Genomic DNA, 23,771 nt, shown 5'->3' with positions numbered 1-23,771 from the left:
GTGGCGCCACGTAGGCAGGCCTAGGGTTCTCTTTTATATAAATACTAGTCACAATGAGCCCGTGCAAGCACGGGCCCAAATATTTGCTATTTTATTTGTCTCAATTTATGTGGGGACTTATAGTATTCTTAACGTAATTTTAAAATAATATATGTTACTCTTCTTGTCCCAATTTATATAGCATATGTGAAATTTCGAGAGTTAATCATATTTTAATATATTTTTCAAATATTTTAAGTTGTTAATTATTGTGATTTATAGTACTCTTAACGTAATTTAATGTAACTTTCAAATAATATATGTTACTCGCTATATCTCAATTATGCAGTACGTATGAAATTTTGAGAGTTTATCGAATTTTTAATATTTTTAGTTGATTCTTAGTACTATTTCTACTATGTTTTAGTACTATTTACCTAATTTTTAAATAATATATGTTACTCGCTCAATTCTAATTATGCAATACATGTGAAGTTTCGAGAGCTAACCAAATTTTTAATATTTTAAATTGATTTTATTGCTATTTTTATATTAGAGGAAGTTAAAGGAGACAAAATATTGTGATTTTAGTATTATTGTAATTTTAAAAGTAATTTTTTTCATAATTAAAGTATATAACAACTAAGTATGAAAATAAGATAAATAAATTGAAATAAAACAACTCATTATACAAATAGTAAAAATGATTGGGTAGTTTATTATATACAAACATTCCACAAAATAATTATTATGTGAGGAGCTTGGGAAATGTAAGCAGCTAGCTTGACCCCAAGCTCCTCACATTCTCATTTATATTATAGTGATATGATTATAAATTAGCATCAATATGAAAATAATTATTTAGTTATTAAAACTTTAACCATTTTATTTAAATTGAAATGTCTTTTTTATGTAATTAATTAGCAAAGAGGATTGTTTGTTCTTTTTTTAAATTTTTTTTTATAAGTATTTGTATAATATAATTAAAACGTTTCTTAAAAAACTAAAGTCATAATTATCTATTATAAGAATATATATAAGTCGAACAAATTATGTTTATCGATTTACTATATCGAAATTGAACTTAAAGATTCTAATAAATGTGGTATAATAATGATATAGTATTTTTAAAATTAAAAAATTAAAATTATGAAATCAAATTGTATATACTATTTATATTTAGTTATAAAAAATAAAAACAATTCATTAACAATAATTCATTAATAATAATAATAATAAAATATGAAAAGTGATTGAATATACTTTAATATTTTTTATTCATTATTTAAGAAGCGTTGCGAAGTTTAGGTAATAGTCAGTTGGACCACATCCCGACCCTAGATAGTAAAATCATTAGATGTAGTTTTTCTAGCAAAAGTAGCTCCCGTAATGTGCTTCTCATTCATGTAAAGGCATACATCGGAGGAACTAGCAAAACAATTGGTAAGTTGAAATTTTCTTCATTCGCCAGTCGACCACCATCCTATTTTGTTCCTTGAAAATGTGCATCATCCTTGGGGCACCTAACTTCTGCATTAATGATCTGCACTCATCAATAAGGTTATCATAGAGTAAAATGGTCATGTTCAATCATATAAATAACATCAGTCAGTGTTGATTTCCAACGGAGTTAGGTCGTGATCAACTATCATTTGAAGCCTTTTTTTAAAGCTTGCAGTTTGGTCATAATGGGATTTGTGTGGGGTTGTGCTCAACGAAGCCTAGTGTAAAATGGCCCATCTGGTCTCTGAAAATTCCTCCATAGGTCCCTAGTCCAAGATTCGTCTTAACGGACCATCGATGTTGAGCTTGTAGGTCCCCACACTTGGTGGTTCCCACTTGACAAGAATGTTTATTTTAGCATTCTTGGTTGTAACCTTTTGGGCAACCATAAAATGGTACTTAGTGGCTTGACTAATCATATTGTTAACGTTAATCAGATCTCTCTTATTGTTGAATTGGTTATTGTTCCTAGTTAGCCAAATGTTCGGTATGCAAAAAGGAAGGAGCATTCCCTAGCCAATTGTGGAGTTGAATTGCTTGTTCTTGAATATGTTCCAAAGGTCAACCCAATTGGTGGTGTTGGAACTACAAAAATTAGGATTGATGGTAAAGTTGCGAGTGATGTTCCCCTAAAGGAGGATTGAGTTTTGGATATTAAAGAAGATTGATATCTTTCTTGGGGTCATTAACGAGATGACAGGTGTGGCTGATGTCTAGACCTTTTGGTGGAGAGAGTAGTTGGTTGGGAGTCTGCAAGAAGCCAGAGGAAGGTTTTGATTTTGTTTGAGGCATTAGTTGACCAGATCCAGTCAAAATGTATCAATTAGGGTGGTGGATAGCTAAAATTTTGTTGTTGATATAGTGGTATGCGCTCCATGTCAAGAATTGGAGGCACCCCAGGTCATTGTGTCCTGATTATGATTATGATGTGTGAAGCAATAACCTTTGATGATGTTTTGGAGGTCCTTAGTAAGGTAGAAGGATATGTGGTTGAAGTTCTAAATACCATTTTTGTAAAGATCACTAATTCTAAGATTTTCCTCTTTCATAGTAAATGATCTGGCCGAGGGCCTTCAGATTGGGGATCCATTATCTTTGAGGAAAAAAACATTTGTCTCGCTTGTGAACACACCAGTGTGTTGCAGTTCTACAGTCCCTCCAACCCATTGAATGTTCTTCCAACTACATAAGGCTACTCCTTTTTGGTGGGGATCAGTGTCAAGGTTGCGCTACGTGGAGGTTAGAACTTTTCTCCAGAGGTTGTCCCTACACTTGAAAGTTGTCCATGTTAAGCTTGCATTTCTCACTTCACGTTTCTGTTGTCCAAGTCCCCCATTGCTTTTGCTAAGGGTGATAGTGTCCCAATTGACAAGATGATTTTTTCTCTTTTTTAGGCGATGTCCCCCAGATGAAATTCCTCTAGACACTGTTAATTGAAGTTGTGACCTTGGTAGGCAATTTGATGTATTGCATGACATGGGAGGAAATATTGCTTATACTTGATTTTGTGAGGACAGTCCTCCTCGCCATATTTAAGAATTTGATTTTTCAGCCTGCTAGCTTCTTGCTCATGTTGTCCATAATAAACTGAAAGTCACCATTAGTGGGTCATTTGTGAAAGATAAGAACCCTAAATATTTTCCAAAGTTGTCAATAGGAATGATGTTAAAGAGGTTGGAGCACAAAGTTTTACTATCAATGGTGCAATATTTGAGAAGATGATCTTGGACTTGGTACAATTGATTTTCTGGCCAGAGGAGGCCATGAATTTCTTAAAGGTGTCAGTTATGGTGGCGCAGTTCCTAGTGTCAGCTTTGGAGAAGAGAGTGAGGTCGTCATTAAAGAAGAAATGAGAGATTTTGAGACCTTTGGTGGTAGTCTTGATCTGGGTCCATTTTTTCTTTTTGACAGTAAGGTCAATATCCCTGGACAATCTCTTTATGCAGAGAATGAATAGATAGGGTGACATGGGGTGATGGTCACCCTATCTAATGCCTCTCGAGCATAGGAAGTAATCACTTTCCCCTATTAAGCAAAACGGAGATAGAGCTGGTTGTGATGCAAGACATGATAAGGGTGGACAACCTAGGGGGAAAACTGAAGAAGTGAAGGGTGTCTTTGATGAATGACCATTTCCATCGATCAAAAGCTTTCTCCTAGTATATCTTCAAGATCATATTATGGTATTTTCCTTTCATTTTCTTGAAGTGAGAGATGTACTCTTGCACAATGATGGCGTGGTCAGAGACCCTTCTGGAGGTGAGGAAGCTGTCTTGGCTCGGGGCTATGATTCCCTTTCATGTTGGAGTATTTCTCTTTCATTTTCTTGTTACGATGTCGTTGGTCACTACATATCTATAAATGATCTAATGAGGTGAGAGATATTTACCGTGTTATGTGTACATAACACACGTTTTTAATACTAATATTTATAATTAAATATTTTTAAAGGGTGCATATTTGTGTTCAATAAATTAGTTAATTATAATTAATTAATTACTATAATTTGATGTAAATATTTATTTCAGGTGATTTTTTATTTAAAATTTGATTCTTTGCTTCGAATCATGAATAGGGGAATAACTTCATATCACTTGCTTGAAGTGAAATTACATTCATTTAGGTAAAGGAAATGAAAGAATGCAGGATATTAGACATAAATAGAAAATGAATAATAAGTGAAATAATTGATGTGTATTGTTGATCATTTAGACTAGTGTCTCTTCTTCTTTTTCTTCTTCTTACAAAAAAAAAACAAGAGACACAGGTTGGTCGGTGGATTTTTTTTAATTTATATAATTATCTTTACCATTTTTTTAACATATAAGGTCCTGAGATAATGACTTATTATATATATAATTAATGAATTACACAAAAGTCAATATCAATTGAAGACTAGTAAAATCTTTAATCAAAAGCACAAGTCACCTTATTCTTCTTTCTCCTTTAACACCAAATTCAATTCAGTTACAACTATAACCACTTGTATTGAAAACAAGAGTAAGATAAGATATCCATCAAATGCAAAAAAGTAAGCTTTTAGAGATTGCTTTTATGAGAAGGAGATATTGTTAGAAAATATAAACCTCATAACTCTAATAGTTATATAAAAAAATACTAAGTTGTTCAATATTCAATACTTCCCTCTTTGTTTCCACTCTATGTAGATGCATATATGGAATTTACATAATCACACTTTTGATTGCAGAAATAAATGGAAACACCAACACTACCATCTTGAAAATTCACTATCAACTTGGATAAATTCTCAATATTTAGCTTGAAAAAAATCGTGTGCAACCACTATTTTTTTACGATGGCTCCCAACTATTGAGAACCATCCGCTAAAATCTTTGTTCATCCTGTACGATTAACCGATTCCATCACATTTACTATCACACTTATTTCACAGCATCCCGGAGAAGGTTTGAAAGTTATGACCAACGTTTGACCATTAATTATGTGATTTAATAATTAAATAAAAATAAAATAATATGTTGAATTCTTATTGGATGAAAAGAAAGTTATTTTCTAATATAACTCCCCACTTCTCTTAACTTCTACACGTTGATGATAAGTGTAGAATAACCACTCAAACTCTATAAAAGGGTCCTCTCTGTCAGTATGAGAACAACATTTTTTCTCCATAAAAAAATGTTCTGTAAAGTAAGGAAATATAAAGTAAGGAAAGAGAGCGAAATGTTTTCTCAAGAACAAAGAAAGAGGAAAAATAATTCCGCATAAGAATTCAAGAAGGTTACCATGAATTCAGGTAAGTTTTCTTGTCTAAATTTATTGTTTAAGTGAAAATCATATTACTCTACGATCCTAAATAGTTGATAGGATATTCATGTTAGATTGTTACATTTCTCAATCTATTAAATCCTAAATGTGGTATCAGAGTCAGGTTTAGAAACTAATGATTTTTTCATCACGATTAATTTTTTATTTTTGTTGAAAAATATGATTGAGTCGGTTGTCAATGAATTCTTTACTGCTAATTCATGGAGTCTTGTTAACTGTAAAATTAAAGTTGAAACTTTTAGTGGTATTAGACATTCAATGAACATGAGATTCCTTAATTAGAATCAATAAAGGATTGCACTTTTTGTTCATTCATGTATATATTGTATTATTTGATTCTTTAGTGAATGCATAAAGTGAATTTGTGATATAATTAAATAATGAAAAATATATAATTATATTAAATGCATGTTTGACTGGCAATAAGTGAAAATTGCCATATACTTTTAAAATTTTCCTTTCATATTATAGTTATGATATTTTGTTTATTATTACGGGAATAGTACTTTTTGAAGAGATAAATCAATATTATGCAGTGACTAAGATTTAATATAAACCATTATTTTAGATTTATTTATTTATTTTGAAATTATGTGTGAGATTTGTTAATTTCCAAAGCGGTCAAATCTTATGAATATATAATTTCAAAATAATGATTAATACTTAAATTCAAGTGTCCATAAATCTTGATGCTTATAATCGATATAACACTTATGGGTAAATTGAAGTTTTGGTTATAAGACATTTATGGATCACCCAAAGGTTGATTGCTTGTTCTTATAACTATTGAACATTAAGAAAATAATTTAGATATGTCGTTAATTGCATTTATTTATCCAAATATGATAACTATTATTAATTGTTACATTAAAACTTATTGAATTATGTTAAAATTTACTTTTAAATATCATTATGTGTAAAATTGTATTATGATGTTTTGCCCAAAGGAGGACATCAATATACATTTAAGTACATAAACCATTTTCAAACCTGATAATATATTTAAACTTATAACTCAAAGTATTAACAAATGAACATGTTATATTTGCAGCATTTGCTTTTCATTTGTTGTCTCTGTTACGACCTTTAACGATCTTAACTTCTCAGATTGGTGCGAACAGATCAAATTTCATCTCAGAATTTTAGATCTTGATGTTGCACTTTACACTGAGAAGCCAACTGTTATTACTGGAACTAGCAGTGCTGAAGAAAGATCTTATTATACATTGGAATCGATCTAACAGATTAGGCTAAATATTTATGAAAATAAATATTGCGGGAAACATTAAAACTAGTCTTTCCAAAATTGAAAATGCAAAATATTTTTTGGAACTTGTGGAAGAATTCTCTCAAACTGCTGATAAGTCTCTTGTTGGGACACGAATGGGTACTTTGGCCACCATAATGTTTGATGGTTCACGTATTATGCATGAACATATCATTGAAATGACAAACATAGCAGCAAGACTAAAGTCTTTAAGAATGGAAGTGGAAGCAAATTTTCTTGTACAGTTTATCAGCAATTCATTACTGTTTGAGTATGGTCTTTTCCAAATGAACTATAATACCATGAAATACAAATGGAACGTCGTGCATGAATTGGATGGAATGCTAGTTCAGGAGGAAACAAGACTAAAGAATCAAGAAAATCACTCCATTAACTTTGTAAGTAGGAGCTGAAAAGAAAGGAAAGAAGCATGTTAAGGAAAAATAGAGGCACCATAATGTTAATGAGACCTCCTCTTAAGTACGTAAGAAGGAACACAAGAATGATAAGTGTGTTTCTGTGAAAAATCTGGACACTTTCAAAAAGGAAATATAAGGCATGGCTCGAGAAGAAAGGTAAGCCTAGTGCTTTTACATGTCTCGAATCAAATTTAACTAAAGTTTCTTATAATACTTGGTGGATTGACTCTGATTGTACAATTCATGTTTCTAATGTGATGCAAGGATTCCTTACAACACAAATCATAAGTCAGAATGAAAGATATGTGTATATGGGGAATAGCATGAAGGCTCTAGTTAAAGCTATCGAGACTTACCATTTGATCCTTGATATTGTGAGTCACTTAGATTTACTTGAAACTTGTTTTGTACCTTCTCTTTCGAGAAATTTAGTTTCTTTGTTAGATAAGACTGGATACTCTTTTAATTTTGGTAATGGATGTATTAGTTTGTTTAAACATAATTATCTCATTGGTACTGGTACTCTTTGTGATAACTTATACAAACTAAATCTTGATAATCTATTTGTCGAAATACTCTTAACTTGCATCATAATATTGGAACCAAACGAAGTTTGGTGAATGAACAATCTTCTTTCTTGTGGCACAGACGTTTAGGTCACATATCCTAAGAAAGATTGAAAAGATTAGTTAAGAATGAAATCCTTTCAAATTGGATTTTATAGACCTTAACATTTGTGTGAATTGTATTAAAGGAAAATAAACAAGACACACAAAGAAAAGATCCACAAGAGCACACAACTTCTTGAAATTATACACATTGATATATGTGGTCCATTTGATACCGTATCTTTCAGTAAAGAAAAATATTTTATCACTTTTATCGATGATTTTTCACGTTATGGATATGTCTATTTGTTGCATGAAAAATGTCAAGCGATAAATGCCTTAGAGGCCTTTATTACTAAGGTTGAAAGATAACTAGACAGAATATGAAACTAATCAGGTCAAATAGAGATGGTGAATATTATGGAAGATATGATGAAATTGGACAACATGCAGGTCTATTTGCTAAGTTCCCCAAAAAGCATGACATATGTGCTCAATACACAATGCCTGGAACACCGCAATAAAATGGTGTAGCAGAAAGGCGTAATCGTACATTAATGGACATGGTTAGGAGTATGTTAAGTAATTCATCTTTACCTCTTTCATTGTGGATGTATGTTTTAAGGACTGACTTTACTTAATATGATTCCTAGTAAAGCAGTTACAAAGACTCCTTTTGAACAGTGGACTGATGAGTCCAGAATTTGGACTCATTTAGGGTTTATTTTAATGAATTTAGTGCCCTCAAATGCATATTTTGTCTCAATAACTGATGTAAATACTTGAATTTAAGGTATTTGAACTTATGGACAAAGCATGAACACTATGGAGCAAAAAGGAACAAGACAGCCGAAGTAAGGAAGAAAAGAAAGCATGAGGATCGTCTAATACATTAGACGAGTCGTCGAATGACCTTAACCTCGCCCAAAGTTCTAGTGTGCTAAGCCCTGAAGGAAAAGATCAAGTTGGCGATGAAAGGGAGCAGTCGGCGCGTCGCCGAACAGTTTTGCGAAGCAACACCATATCGCCCAATGATTCAAAACGCGAAGATGTTGAAGACAAAAGCTAAAAGGCGATGAACCAGATCAAAGATCGGATCGCCAGTGCATCGGTGATCCAGACTAATTGCGCCGAGTGGTCCTTCACAGCACAAATTTTCAAAAACTGTAAATACCCATTTAAATCTATAGTTTAGTATCAAGTTGTAGCGAATTATTACTGATTGTTAGAATATTTTCAGTTTTAGTTCTTAGAGTTTTTGGGAGACATTGTTCTTGAGCTTGAAGGTTTTGAAGGTTTTCAACTCCAAGAAATTAGAAGTGGGTCTTGAAGAATCTTCATCCTTGACGTGTTTAAAGACATTATTTATCGTACCCATTTGATGGAAATACTTTTTGGTATCGATTTCTATCTCTTTTTCATGTCTAGCTAAAACCCCAATTCTTGGGGTGTGATTTGTGAATATGGGTTAAATTTACTGTTGGGTATTGCTCATTGATAGTCTATTTGTTGTTTAAGTGTGATTTCGTTTAGTAGTTCTGTTTAAACTTAATGGAATTGTAGTTGCAAATATGATTTCATCTTCGTATTTTTGGCTTGTTCGAGAGAGAGGTTTTAAAATCAAGACTACTAAATTGATAGCCTGTGGTTATTGGGTCGTCGTGGGTTCAGCTCGAGTGAGTGAATCATAGACCTTCTCCCACACATTCAGCTCGAAAGAGTGAATAGGCTAAGGCGAAGGTTGTGCTTAATTTTTGCAACTCGGTGTTCGAGAGAAACTGAGTTGATTCGGGGTAAGTTGTTCGAGAGAAAATTTACCCCAACTAAAGTCTAGCTTAGTTACAAATATTCAGCGATTTACTATCAATAACATTTGCCCGATTGTTTATTTTATCCCATATTCCTATCACATCCCAAGAATTTCGTCTCCCTATTTCTCATCTTTATATTTTTGTTGTTTTTGTTTCTTAGTTGAATACAAACCCCCCATTGATAATTGACATTCGTGTCACCTTTAGATTTAGTATGTTTTTATTCATTACTATTTATAGCTATGATTGATTAGAACTGAATTTTACTTTTCTATTTTATTCTCAACTACTAACCGCTCCCTAGGGACTCGACCCCAGCCCATTCGGTTGGATTATATTACTACACGCGATCGTTGACACTTGAATTGGAAGTTGTGTCTTTGATTATGTCAAACATTATGGACTGATAGAAAACCTAGTTTAAGGCACCTACATGTTTGGGATTGCCCGACAAAAGTTAGAGTTTATAACCCACAAGAAAAGAAATCAGATTCAAGAACAAACAATGGTTTCTTCATTGGTTATCCAGAAAAATCATAAGGGTAATAAATACACATGAAAAGGTTCAATGTGTATGTTTCTATAGCTAACTCAAATGCTTTTCTCACTGCTAAAAATGTTGATCTCAATGGCAAGCACATCATCTTTTTGTTAGAATCGAAAATAATTAGGTGTCATGTATAAGCTAGCATAACAAACTTCAAAAGACCGTGAATAAGAAGACAAACAAGAAATATACCAAAAGACACAAAAATTTAACATGGTTCCGTCGATCGACTTAGATCCACAAAGGAGATGAGCAATTCACTATATAAACATGCGAGAACAAAATATAGAAAAAAACAACATCATCTAATTCACTCGGATTACAAAGAGGTTCACACAAGTGATATGTCCCACAAATTCTTCCCCTAGACAAACTTTCAAAGCCCCTAGGACTATCTTATGAATGTTACTATGTTAGAAATAACGCGTTTCTATTTATAGAGTACTAAACATTTTCCTACAAGAAAAGGACTAGCCAAATATGAAGACTTTATGTTTTCTTTTTAGGAAAAGAAAATTTATTTATGGTAAGAAATTCAAGACAAATACCCAATACTTTTCTCAGATATTTCAACTTTTTGCTATTTCGAGATTGTTTTTAAACTTTCTTTTCACAATTTTTGAATAGTTCGAATGATCACAAATGTCAGTCGAATGGAGATTGCTCGAATACTATTATTTCAGCCGGGTATATGTTGTTAATTCTGATACTCAAATTACTACTAAAAGGAAAATGTTATTAAAATAAGAGACTTCTTTTTTAAAAAAATTTAGTTAGATAATTATTGTTTGAAATTGAAACATGTTCATTGTCCACATACCTTTTTAGAGTTCTCGTACAAATATTATGGAGATTCCATATTATATATATATATATATATATATATATATATATATATNNNNAATATATTTTATTTTATTTTTAAAAATAAAAAATAAAAAAAATTAAAGGATGGACCAAGATCCATTTTATTAGAATAAAGAGCTGTACAAAATAAGCTTGAGGTGAAAATTTCAAGCCCAATAAGGAAACAATAACAAAGAAAAAACAGGAACAAAAATATATATACTCAATTTGACTCACTTTAATTTTGTCTTTATTTTATGTGCCTGCTTTATTAATTTAACAACGGAGATTATATAAGTTCTTTTATGTTAAATGAAAAAATGAAAATAATTCTAGTTTATTGTTTAGGACCACAAAATACCAGATTTTCATATTTGACCAATACTCAATAGTGTGTCAAAATTTGTTAGATTTTGCATAGTATATATAGTAGAAAAAAGTATCACTATTTTATTACTTGAACACTAAACTGTAGGTTTTAGGATAACGCAATATGGGGGAAAAAAAGTATCACTATTAAAAGGCAGGTTTAATGTAGCTCCATTATTATTTTGAAAATATAAGTAGACATTCAAATTGTTTATGATAGTAGGGGTGCATCAAGTTCGGTTTATTGATTTTCGATTTTTAAATACATAAAATCAATAAGATATTCTTTATCAATTTTTGATTTATCGATTTTTGGTCATTAATGATTCGGTTTTTAGTTTACTCAATAAGAAAATGCACATAAAAAAAGGAAAAACTATATTATGACTTCTCACTTCTTTAACAATTTGACGCAGTATAGTGAAACGAACAAACAATTATAAATGCATTGATATAGTGAAATAAAAAGTATAATGAGATATGGTACGAAAGCTACAATTACATGTTACAATTAAAACATACTATTAAAATTTTGATGTGAAGTAAAAATACTCTAAACTGTGAAGTGTGTACATCGTAGTGTAAAGTACTGATTGGTGTCTAGTTATGTTTATTATTAATATTTAATATATTATGAAGGGTAAAGTAGTAAATTACTATTATCTTGATGAGTTATCGATTTATTCAATAACCCAATACTAAAACCAACAACTAAATAACCCAATAATTTTTTTATAAAACCAATAAAAATCCATTAATCAAATAATTTTTTTTTCTCGATTTGATTTTCACAGAACTCTTTTTTATACACATGCTTCTAAGTTCTAACCCATTTTAGATACTATTTTTTTTTGTTAATATATACATGCACATTCGTAGTACAGAACACTTGGAGAGAAAGGAAGAACAAGTATGGGTAAAGGGAAACAGAGAATCGAAATAAAGAAAATCACAAAAGAATCTGCAAGAATGGTGGCATTTTCGAAGAGACGCAAAGGACTTTTCAAGAAAGCTGTGCAACTTGAATCCAAGACTGGTGCTAAAGTTGCCATTCTTGTTTTCTCTTCCTCAGGAAAACCCTACACTTGTGGGGACGTTGAAACGCTTTGTGAGTCGAATAGTAGTTTGGATTCATTCAATCTTGAAACGCATTCTGAGTCGAATGGTATTTGGGATTCATTCAATCTTCAAACGCATTGTGAGTCGAATGGTATTTTGGATTCATTCAATCTTGAAACGCATTGTGAGTCGAATGGTATTTGGGATTCATTCAATCTTGAAAGGCCTTGTTCATCTTCTGGGCAGAATGGTATGTGGGATTCATTCAATCTTGAAAGGCCTTGTTCATCCTCTGGGCAGAATGGTCTGTGGGACTCATTCAATCTTGAAAGGCCTTGTTCATCCTCTGGGAAGAATGGTATGTGGGACTCATTCAATCTTGAAAGGCCTTGTTCATCCTCTGGGCAGAATGGTATGTGGGATTCATTCAATCTTGAAAGGCCTTGTTCATCCTCTGGGCATAATGGTATGTGCGATTCATACAATCTTGAAAGGCATTGTTCATCCTCCGAAATCCCATCTGGGTCGAATGGTATTTGGGATTCATTCAATATTGAAAAGCATTGTTCATCCTCTGAGTCGAGTGGTATGTGTGATTCATTCAATGTTGAAGCATGTCATAACGTGAATGAACTCTTGCTGTTGAAGGCACACTTGGAAAGGACCAGAGAAAAGCTGCTGGAGTCTCAGTTTCTTGACTCTCTCTGGTCATGATCAAAAAATTTTATTTTTTCTTTAATTACTTCCATGGCTGTGAATTATTAGTTAGACTTTTTGTGAGAAATTTTTATAAAATATATTCAGTTGGTGCAGATTTTACTTCTATTGTCGTGCAGCAAGAATTAAGGTAATTCCCTTTTAAGTCTTGCTAACATCCCTTTTTAAGTAAAAAAAAAAAGAAGCAAAACAGGCAAAGCATTCATCTGAGATTGATTTAGCATGTAGAATTATTTGAAGTAGAATGATATAATTACACTGCACTCATTTGTATGGTTGTTCTCTCTACATCATATGGGATCAGACTGCTTCCTCCTTCTGTACAGGGTGAAAGTCACTAACTTGAAACTATGTTTTTGCTACACTTATTCTGTACCTGTAATATACCACTACAGGGGGATCCATCCCTGCCATTTTTAACAATAGAAGTCAAAGCAATGAGTTAGTACCGTTATGTTTGGAAAAAAACAAATAAAGATTGCGCCCTTGTTCATCAAAGAGTTTTGAAGGGAGGTTACCAAAAAGGTAGTGGAAGTTTTGACACTCAATATAGGAAGGTGTGCATTACATGATAAACATGTTTGTTTTGCAATGTGGACTGTCAAAAGTTCCATTTGCCTTATAATAATTCTTCTTTTTTTTAGTAGAAGTTGAATAGACAAACCTTAATCATTCCTGTCTCTGTACCACATATAATTATGTCATTTGCCGTTAGAAGACTTGTTATCTTGCTTCCTGCTGATAATCTTCCAACTTTGTGCTGTGTTCCTCTCAGCCAAATCTGGTTGCATCATGTATTCGTCGGTTAGTATGCAGCAGGTTGCTTAGAGATGAAGCGTTACTTAACATGATAAATTTTGTGTAAGTGAGTTGAGTAATGAGCATTTATTTAGTACTCATTATTGAATCATTTACTGCCCCAAGGTAATTTTTATCAAGTAGATAGAGCTTCATTTTTTCCGTTGGGAACGTGGTTTTCCAGAATTATCAAACTTAAATCTTAGTTTCTATGTAAGATATGCCAGTACCTGGATGTTGCTCATCGACGCACTGAAAATTAAATATATGAAGTCCTCCACTACTTCCATTGCCAACACATTGCCTCCCTTTTCTGGCGACATTGATATTTGTGGTTTCTTGTTTTTTCTCCAGTCCTGCATCAGTGGGGGTGTCAATGAAAAGGTACTTGCTCCACATCAACAAGTTGGATTTGTTACCTTTATATGTGAAGCTTCAATTGTTGAACTTGCACTGTATAACCAGTCCTTATATACAACTAATGAGTTCACAGCCTTGTTTTTCATACTCCAACTCTTTGATGGTGCTTTGATCTCTTGCTGCCTGCTGTTTGGAATAGCTAACTCCTGTATTTAGTAATTAATTATATATCTGTAACTCAATTGCTGAATGAGTTGTATTACACGACTTTGAAACAAGATCTTTGATCTGACCTGTATGCTTGAGTCTGTGCAGCCTATATACAGCTTTCCATTTATCAATGTTCCACACCTTATGGATTTATTCTTGAAATATTTACTGGCCTTCCGTGATCCATCAAACACCTATAATAGAACACGTCTTGGTAATGTAATGTAGCATCTTAAAAATTGTTTCTAAACTTGACTTAGGCTCTTTTGTCTGAATGTGATGATCCTTTATATCTACCTTCATTTTGTGGCTCTGGGTAACTGCAAAAATTAGTTCTCCATGTGTGTTGATATTTTGAATTGGATCTTTCGTCAGTATAGTCTCTGTACATTCAAGCTTTCTTTCAAACATTTGCCAGATCTGTGGAAAAAGAAAAACTCATCCAATAAATGCATTTTTAGCATGGACTTCAATCACATTTAACATAAAATTTGATTGGTTACTGGTTACCTTTATTGTTTTGTCAGCAGAACCACTCAACAGGCAATTCCCTGATTCAGAAATTGAAAAGCATGTCACAGCCTTTTTATGCTCCCTCACGTCCCTAACAAGTGTTGCTTCTTGTCCTTTGATGTCCCATGCCTATGATGTAAAACCATCAGATATGTTACAGTACAAATCTAACACAAATGAGCACTCTACAGACATATCTAGGCACAACTCATCATCCCAGAATATGACTTAACAAGAGGTCATTATATATCCTCTTTGTTAATGTGAACCTTAAACTTAGAGGCAAGAAGTATGAAGCACATAAAAGTAGCTAACCTTGATTGAACCATCTGTATGTCCACTGTAAAGCTCTCCATTATAGTAGGTGAGCGATGTTACTGCTCCACTATGGCTACTACTCATTTCGAGAATCTGTGTGTGAACACAGGATATTCTCTGCTTACCATTGTGAAGAAAAACTGAGTTAGAAATGAAGAATTGTATCATGATATATACTACTCCCTATGTCCCAAATTATGTAACACACTTTCCTTTTTGGATTGTCCCAGAAAAATGTCACATTTCTATATTTAGAAACAAATAACTTAAAAATTCTCACTTTACCCTTACTGAAATGATTTACAACCACATGAATGTCCAAGACTCGTTTTAGACCACAAGCTTCAAAAGTCTTCATTTCTATCTTAAACTTCGTGCCCAGTCAAATAGTGTCACATAAAATGGAAATGAGGGAGTAATTATTTCTCATGCATGCATCATGACAACACGACACCTCCATTTCTGGTGTTGACTCAGTGATCTACCAAACATATTTGTTAATGCCTCTCTGCCTTTTGAAGTTTTCTGTAATCCTTGTTCTACATTTTAGTGTTAAAGGACAAATTTCGGTTCCTATGCAGGAAAAGGCCCTAGTAGTCTCTTTGACACTATGGAATTTATTCCAACTTGTTAACTGATATAGTTGCCAACCTTGTTACAGTTCTTCCAAGGATGTGGCTAATTGATAAGAAGTTATAGTTTACTTGTTTGTGATGCAAGTTCTATACATTCACTTGTATTAGATGCGATGATCAGGTACAGATGACTGGTACAAATGATTGCATTATGGTGCTGTTGACATCACATACAGGCTACAGCCACAATATATAAGAAAGAAAACTGATGTCTCCTTACCCATTTGTTTGGCTGGATATAGTCAGCAACCTTAAGTAATTCTTCTGCCATCCAACTCATGTTGGAAAGGCGTCTTAGTGACTCTCTAACTCCTTCTGAAAAGTTGACTAGCTTTTTCATCCCTGTAAGAGTTTCCCATTTCAGGCACATATTTGAAGTGAAAGCAAGTCAACTTATGCATTTGGTGATTAGTGCATATTTAGATATTTACCTCTTCCGGAAGTATAATAATAGATACAAAGACATCCTAATAGCCTTTCTTCAAGCTCCAGTCCTGGATGAACAAATTGCTCAATTCTACTAAGTAAAATCTCACAGGCTGCATATCTCAAATCATCAGGGGCTTTCGTGATTTCAGACCCCAGCCATGCAGTTGCAGCAAGATAATCTCGGGAGGTACTTCTGGATTCGCTCTTAAGTCCTTTCTCTAAAGCATGGAATAGAGGACTTCCAAACTTTAAGAAGCGTCTCGCTACTTTGCTACACCATGTCTCTATGCCAATGTCCTGTTAGTTCATGGAGTCTTTAGAACAAGTAAACAACTCATGGATGCAGTAATTCCACAAGTGGGGTCTGGGGAGGGTAGAGTGTACGCAGATTTTACCCTTACCCCTACCAAGGGAGGTAGAGAGGTTGTTTCTAGCAGACCCTTGGCTCAAGGATTTGTTAAAAAAAATACATGGTAGCCAAGTTCAGTGTGGACCTTAGTGCCTCTAAGCAAATATAAACAGTATAAACTTCTTCATGAAGAAGAATAAATAAAGATTAAAATTATTATTTTCGCATGGTAATGAATGGTAGCTCTGGGTGCATAAATGCATAACCAGACAAAACAATTGAAATGGAGAGAATACTGGGTAATACTAGAGGGCACCAGGCTAAATTGGATCTTGAAAGAAAAAATTACCTGTAGACATTTATCAGAAAAGTCAACGTTCTTTATCATGTTCTTGTGTGGCAATGAAGTCAAACCAGCCTTTTTAAGCAACCATGGTATTGTGTAGGGTTCTCCTGACCAAGAGAAGGTTCCACCAAGGTTGGATAGGATGAACGCTGATAGAGCCTGTGTTGCAGAATTCTCTTCACACGACACTGACTCGAGTAGAGCTTCCATTGCCTCTTCAGAATATACAAATTTACCTGATGTTTCTTCCTGAAAATTTGACATCATCAAAGGTTCATGGTGACACCTTATGGTTTGTAAGTAAATGTAAAAGATATATGGATTGGTATAACTTAGTTATATAGGGATGCAACCAGCTATAGGTAAATTGTGACTTTATGGTTGTAGAAAGAATAAAAGAAAATGAACATTTCCAGGTTTTCTGCTGTGTAGTGTTTCGTGGTAACTTTCTTAAGCTATAAAATGTAATTTGTTTTTTTGTTTTTTTTTCTTGTGTATTTCGGTGTCCAATATCATGAAATCGTGATATCCCTATATGTTGGGAGATCCTAAGCTCAACATACGCTATTCTATTGCAGGTGTTTAGTTACGTACACCTGCTCGTTCTTTTATCCTCTCACACATTTTTTTCCAGATGCTTTGAAAGACAACACTTCAATATGCTTACCAGCATGTCTAACTGAAGCAACAAATTTGCTGCCAAAATTTTGTACTCTGGTTGTGACTTTTGGATGAGAAGCAATAATGCACTCATATTGTTGTTGCTTCCGTCTTGTTGTATTTTCTGCAGCACCTCAATGGCTGATGACCTGATGCGAAAGAGATTGAATATGTCCTGAAATCTTCTTGATCATATCTTTAAGGTATAAAGTAAGCAGTAACTTACTTCTGAGAAGTATGCTGTATAAGGAAGAAGATATTGTTTATGGTCACTTTGTTTAATTAGGGTACATTTTTAGATGAGATAATAATTCGATTCGTTGGATTCTTTCATAAGCTAATAAATTATGGTGAATTAAAACCTCGGTAAAGGTGTCACTGATTTGATTCTAAGAACAAAAGCTTAGCTTACATATCACGTCGCCATTATCCCCACTCCCATGCTGATGATTACCTTTCAGTTTTCATTTTCTTTGAGAGTTCTTATCTTGATCAATCATCAATGTCATTATCTTCCCAGCAGAGAATAAAGAAAATGCTGAATAGGTAGATAGTTTCATACCTTGGAATTCTCAGCAGTTCATGAAAAAACTCCAATGCAATTGATGTTGCACGCTCATGGTTGCTTCTCAAAAGAGAGATAAATGGGGCCAGTGGAGCAGAATGGTTTATCTGTTTTCTGCATTGACCATCGAATTGCATACATCTGATTAGAACAGCTGCCAGAGCAATAATCTCTTCCAGGTTGTTGTTTCTTGAGACATCCAAGAGCCCTGAGAGTACTTCCGGTGAGCTGATCACAGCTAATTGTGTTTCACTCGATGTATAGTCAAATGCCGTGACTAGTGCTTCCATAATCATCAATGACGCTGCTGGAGGTGTTATCCGCAGTGTTCTTAGGCTACATTTGTAATTGTTTGAAGCACACACCACATCCACAAGACATGGTAAAAGTTCTAATGTCTTGATTTCTGCAGGAGATGGATTTATTAAGTAAATTAGTATAGCCGCTTCATGAACATTTTTCTTAAGAGCAGTTGCCAAATGATTCAATTGTAACCCTTTCCTCTTAACGTCATCAACAAGTGATCTGTTCCTTGAAATAATAATTGATAGGACTGATACTGATTCTCGTATCACATGTTCTTCTCTGGATGTTGATATAGCCCTCAAAAGTTGATCAATAATTATGTCTTTTAGCAAAGAATACTTGAGTCCTGTTTTGTTGTTCAGTAGTTCATATATTGTTGTAAGGTCAACTGTGTAGTCTTTAGAATCCCCAAACTCTTCTGAGAAACACAACTTTGAAATTATTTTCTCAAGTAGTGCTGCTTGTTCTGCTTGAGAATTTTCTTCAGCATATTCAGATATTTCTTTTAAGGTCTTCTTGCACCTGTTCTTTTGCCGTGAAGAAATCCTTGGGTGCTGTGTTTTGCAGAGCTGATAATCACGTAAAGTCATGGACATCGGATATCCATCAGATCTACTATCAATCATCTGTAAGCCCTGTTGCATTGTTGCTGCTTCATTGTTACCACTCAAATGTATGTGTGTTTTGAGGCCTCTGATTCCTTCTGCTGACAAATCAGTATGACTAAACGAACTGGAGAATCTTCTGGAGAGCGAGTTAGTGATTTCTACTCTGCTTCCTTCGTTGTGTCTTAGTCCTGAAACTTGCGATTTACAAACCAAGCTTTCCAAAAACAGTGAGGAACGAGAAGATTTTTGGTTCCTGTATTCATTGAGTTAGTTGAGTTAATGTGAATATCAGACCTACTCAGGTATCAGGCTAAATCTAAAAACAGGTGAGTGGGGACTGAACTGATAAAAAGCCTCTGTTTGCTGATTTTCTAGGCTCCATTTTGAAGTGATTTCCATGTCTTCTGCATATTCCTGAATCAAAAGATGATGAGATTGTGTGCATGCTTGTGTGAGTGTTTAGTTTTCAAAGGGCTATTCAATTCAACTCATCTTTTTCGTGGCTGTCTTTATCAAGATATTACCTCATGAAAAATTTCACTTGCAGAACTGCTGCCGCTGAAATCAAATGTCTCTGACTCTGAATCAAGCAATATATCTTTGAGGCATTTGGTGGTTGAGTTCTTGGGTGTTTCTGCTACGCCACTCCTTAGTTCAGTAATAGCTACCTGTTTTTCCTTTGTGCACTCGTTGGATGTGATAATTGTCTTCTCTTCCTCATTCTTAGCATCATTTTGGGCATTAAAAGGATGCACCTTCTCAAACTGCATTCATGTTCTATTAATTTGAAAGTCATACAAACTGAAACAATTATCAGGAGAATTAGGACCTTAGACTGACTAAACATAGGGAAAGGTGAGAAAACACTGATGCAAGTTTTGAATTTGAGACCCCTGTACATTTTGTTGTTTACCCTTATCTTGACCATTACTACAGTGTCTGTAGAGATTCTGTTCTATTTTCATTTTTGTGACCTTCATATGGCCTGCTCTACATGACATAACCACATCAAGTAATGTGTCTAAGGCAGAACTTTTGGTATCGTGCTCAGACTTATCCAAGAGGATCAGTTATACTTACATTTGAAGAGCTGCACTGCTTGTTTTCATGCTTACATGAATCTGAAGATTTACTCCTGTTAAACAGACATAATTTGGATGAGAATGAGCTTTTACTGAAATGTTCCAATCCAGTGCTTCTAAAATGTCAGTTTTAAAGGTTGGACTCATAAATTGCTAAAAACTAATCATACTTGGTCATAATCATCCAATCCATTCCAATAGGTCTTTTATTGTCTTCACCAGATATTACTCACTTCCACTGAAATTTTCTCAAGTATTAAAGCTTCGCCAAGGTGTGTTCTTATCAGAAATGTTTATTACTGAAATTGCTAAATGTAGTGTGCACTTTAAATTCTGCCTTATATCGACTGCTTATCTGTAACATAGTCTAGGAAACTTACATTATCTGTTGTAATTCATGTTGAGTTGAAGCGATGCTGCTGGACTCACCGTTCCTCAGAGAGGCGTCTTCTCCAGAGGACATAATTTGATAATACATAAGCCAAGCTTTATATCTCCTGGCCATCTTTACCATCATAGCATAGACCTCATTCTCATCTTTGGAATGTGGTTCCTGCTCAAAGCATAAGACAGATAACCGTCTGCAGAGTTCGGTAGCAATTTCAGTGTGAAGAAGCCTAGGAGAAACAGCAAGAGCTTGAAGAAAATGCATAGCAACCTGCCACTCATCCCCTTGGAGCTTTCTAACAACAGAGAGGTAAAAGTAAGAGTAGCCTGTCAAATAACTGTTTGGAATTCCTGCTGTTTCTCCGTGTTCATCAAGTGATGCTGGCACTTGAAGCATATTCTCTGAATTCTGCAGCCTTGAGGTTCTCTCTTGACTCCATTTTGCTTGAAGTGCTGCTTCTATACTCTCTATCCCCCAATAAAGATTAGACAATATCGACTGCTCCGAAAACTCGAGATACCCTCTATTACTACAAACATCAAGCTTGGAACTGCATTTCAATTTCAAGGATTTCCAAGATTTTGTATCTGCTAGCAATGCAGTTATGTGCTGATTTATAACAACAACGACTTGGCGTACCGACTCGAGGTCTAGTTTATCATCATCATATGAAAATACTGGAGGAGTGGAAGAAGATAGAGAAGCCATTGAATTATGTGACATTTTGGCCTCATGAAGAAGAAGAAGAAATACTGTTTACAGATAAGTGTAGTAGAGTGGCTTTTTCTGTATTCTTTGCTCGTGATTGTTGCCAAATTCTGTGTCTTTTAGGGGACCCTATGCTACAGACAAAGATATGGCCGTTGCCCCCATTAATGGAGGGAAAATTTTACATTACAGAAATAAAGGACAAATGTTTGAGGTTGTTATTGTCTTTACTGAGTAATAATGAACAAGGTAACTTGAATTGAGTGGATTGATTCATATAGTTAAATGCCAACTAAATTTGGTGTCGGTGTCTAGGAGTTTTTCGGTATAACCATCTACTATTTGATTTGATTAATCAGATTCGTTTTAGATCAGGTCTATTAAGAGAGGGGTTTTTCCCTTTTCGAGATCAGAACTCAGAGAAATTTTATTCATCGCACCACAGTCCGTCCTGTGTGGTAATTAATTGAACAGATTGCAAGATTCCCTTTTGATGAAGTAATTGGACAGTGCTAAGCGTGATTATTGTTTAATTCTACATTTAGGAGTGCTTTATTCTGTTATTGTCTCTTTCAATTCTAAGTGATAATATAAACGTTTTGTTTTATTGTTTGCCTTTTATCATGGTGCACCTGTAGAAGACGGTGGAGTTCTTTAACTTTAATATGTGGAAAATTATTGGTGGAAAAAGGTGTTGATATGGTCATTTAATTATTTTAAAGCTTCTCTTTTTTTGTTATATAGTCATTTAATTAATAAAATATTAACCCTTTTTGTTATTTTGGGTACTTATTTATCTTCTTTACTGCTTCTGTGGCGTGGCATTCTGTCTAGTGTGAACTTTGTCGCCTTCTAAATATTTGCGCTGTTAGACGCTTACGTGTCCATTTCCTCTTCCTTTTTTTTTCTTGCCTAAATTCAATACGAATTATTAATTTTATTTTGTAAATTATTGATAACTTTAAAAATATTATTTTATTTAATTAATTGAGTTTAAGTAGGTTTCGATCATGTAGCAGGAGTGAAATACTCCAATCTTTTAATTAAGGAAAAGGAAAACGAAAGAGTGAATTATATGGACATGGAGAATGAACAAAAATGGTGAAAATTTAGATAATTAACTAATTGAGATATTCCTTCTGTCACATAGTAATAGTCCATATTATTGTCCTTGTAATTACAATAATTACTTTTACAGTAATTTGGTTTGTAAAGTTCCAAATTCTTTTGATAAATCAATAAAAAATTCATTTTTATTTATAATTTATTAAAAAACATGTAAAAAAGAAAGTGAATTATTAATAGGGCATCCTTATTAATATGAGACAGAGTAGTGATATTTTTCGTATGTGTCGATTTCCACACGCATCAATCAAAAAAGAGAAAAACGAAGAAGATGCTTTTCTGAGAATGCATTACATTAAAACAAAAACGTATAATAAAAACCAAAAAATAAGTCATTTTTTCTGCAATAATTTGTTTACAAGTTACACCTTTAACTTCTCTTTAATACTTTATCTATATCAATTAATATTATACTGTGCACAAAGTATGTAAGATTTCCAAGGTTATATGTGAAATTTAACTGAAAACAAGCTCTTCATAACTCTCTCAATTAAGGAATAAATTTTTTTTATTATGTCCATCCAACAAATTAAAGTAGAAGTGGAAGAAGAAAGTGCTTTAGTGAGATAGTGATATTCTTTGTGAATTGTGGACTCTTCTCATGCGCAAATTATGACATTATAACATATGCTTTACAAAATGTTTCCTAAAAGCAAAAGTATGAAAACAAAGAGGAAAAAGATAATTGTAAATTTTTGACTGGGAAACTAAAACTTCATAGCCAAGAAAATAAAAACTTTGACATCTTTCTCATCAACAACTGCCAAAAAAAGTTGTGCCCCAATTGTTATTCCCAATATTAGGATGTAAAAAGGTGTCATATATATATGTGGTCACATAATAATGATAATAATTTCACCTTGGTGTAATGTAGTGGATGTGATTATTTATTTTTTAATTAGAAATTTGAAGTTTGAGTCTTGAATATATTAAAATCTTTGATATGAAGTGTTTTTTTTTCCGAATAAAGCCTTATGTTATGTGATTAATTCAAAATAGTCCAGCATAATACCCTATGTCCCATTTTATGTGAGGTAGTTTGACTTGGTATGAAATTTAAGAAAGAAAGAAAAACTTTTAAAACTTGTGGTCCAAAATGAATGATAGAAATTTGTGTGACTGTAAATCATTTCATTGAGGGTAAAAAAGATATTTTATAGTTAAATTGTTACTTAATATAAAAATATGTCATTCTTTTTTAAACTGACTAATAAGTAAAATAAATCACATAAATTAGAATAGCGAGAGTAATAAGGATAAAAATAATATTAATGAAAGAAGAGCCACATGAAAATTACTCTGGATTTTAGCATCTTTGACTCCTCAGAAATCATATACTATTAAAAATATTTCACGTGACCTTGTTGGAACCTTCTCACCTATCATATATATCTACTGTCCTACTTCCTCAATTCCTTGACTCTCTCAGAAAGAGAAAAACA

At 33.4% G+C, this 23,771-nt stretch overlaps 2 protein-coding genes across 2 annotated transcripts; one reads left to right on the top strand and one right to left on the bottom strand.

Annotated features, from left to right (window-relative positions):
- The first annotated feature begins 12,049 nt into the window (after positions 1 to 12,049).
- Positions 12,050 to 13,030, top strand: LOC125853823 (uncharacterized). Its single transcript, XM_049533578.1, has one exon. The coding sequence runs from the start codon at positions 12,066 to 12,068 to the stop codon at positions 12,924 to 12,926; it is 861 nt and encodes a 286-aa protein (XP_049389535.1). The 5' UTR covers positions 12,050 to 12,065; the 3' UTR covers positions 12,927 to 13,030.
- Positions 13,031 to 13,111: 81 nt separating this feature from the next.
- Positions 13,112 to 21,451, bottom strand: LOC125853778 (putative E3 ubiquitin-protein ligase LIN). The gene is made up of 17 exons (XM_049533526.1): positions 20,489 to 21,451; positions 20,107 to 20,161; positions 19,551 to 19,790; positions 19,370 to 19,440; positions 18,110 to 19,279; positions 17,555 to 17,696; positions 16,891 to 17,136; positions 16,195 to 16,489; positions 15,984 to 16,105; positions 15,126 to 15,245; positions 14,808 to 14,939; positions 14,595 to 14,717; positions 14,381 to 14,491; positions 14,147 to 14,293; positions 13,958 to 14,083; positions 13,594 to 13,710; positions 13,112 to 13,336 (listed from the first exon to the last, which is right to left on the bottom strand). The coding sequence occupies exons 1-17, from the start codon at positions 21,217 to 21,219 to the stop codon at positions 13,319 to 13,321; spliced, it is 3,966 nt and encodes a 1,321-aa protein (XP_049389483.1). The 5' UTR covers positions 21,220 to 21,451; the 3' UTR covers positions 13,112 to 13,318.
- Between the last annotated feature and the right edge of the window lie 2,320 nt (positions 21,452 to 23,771).

This window comes from Solanum stenotomum, chromosome 1 (genome assembly GCF_019186545.1).
Source record: "Solanum stenotomum isolate F172 chromosome 1, ASM1918654v1, whole genome shotgun sequence".
Lineage (NCBI taxonomy): Eukaryota > Viridiplantae > Streptophyta > Magnoliopsida > Solanales > Solanaceae > Solanum > Solanum stenotomum.
The sequence above is the reverse complement of the archived record's forward strand: the minus strand, read 5'-3'. Positions and strand labels throughout refer to the sequence as shown.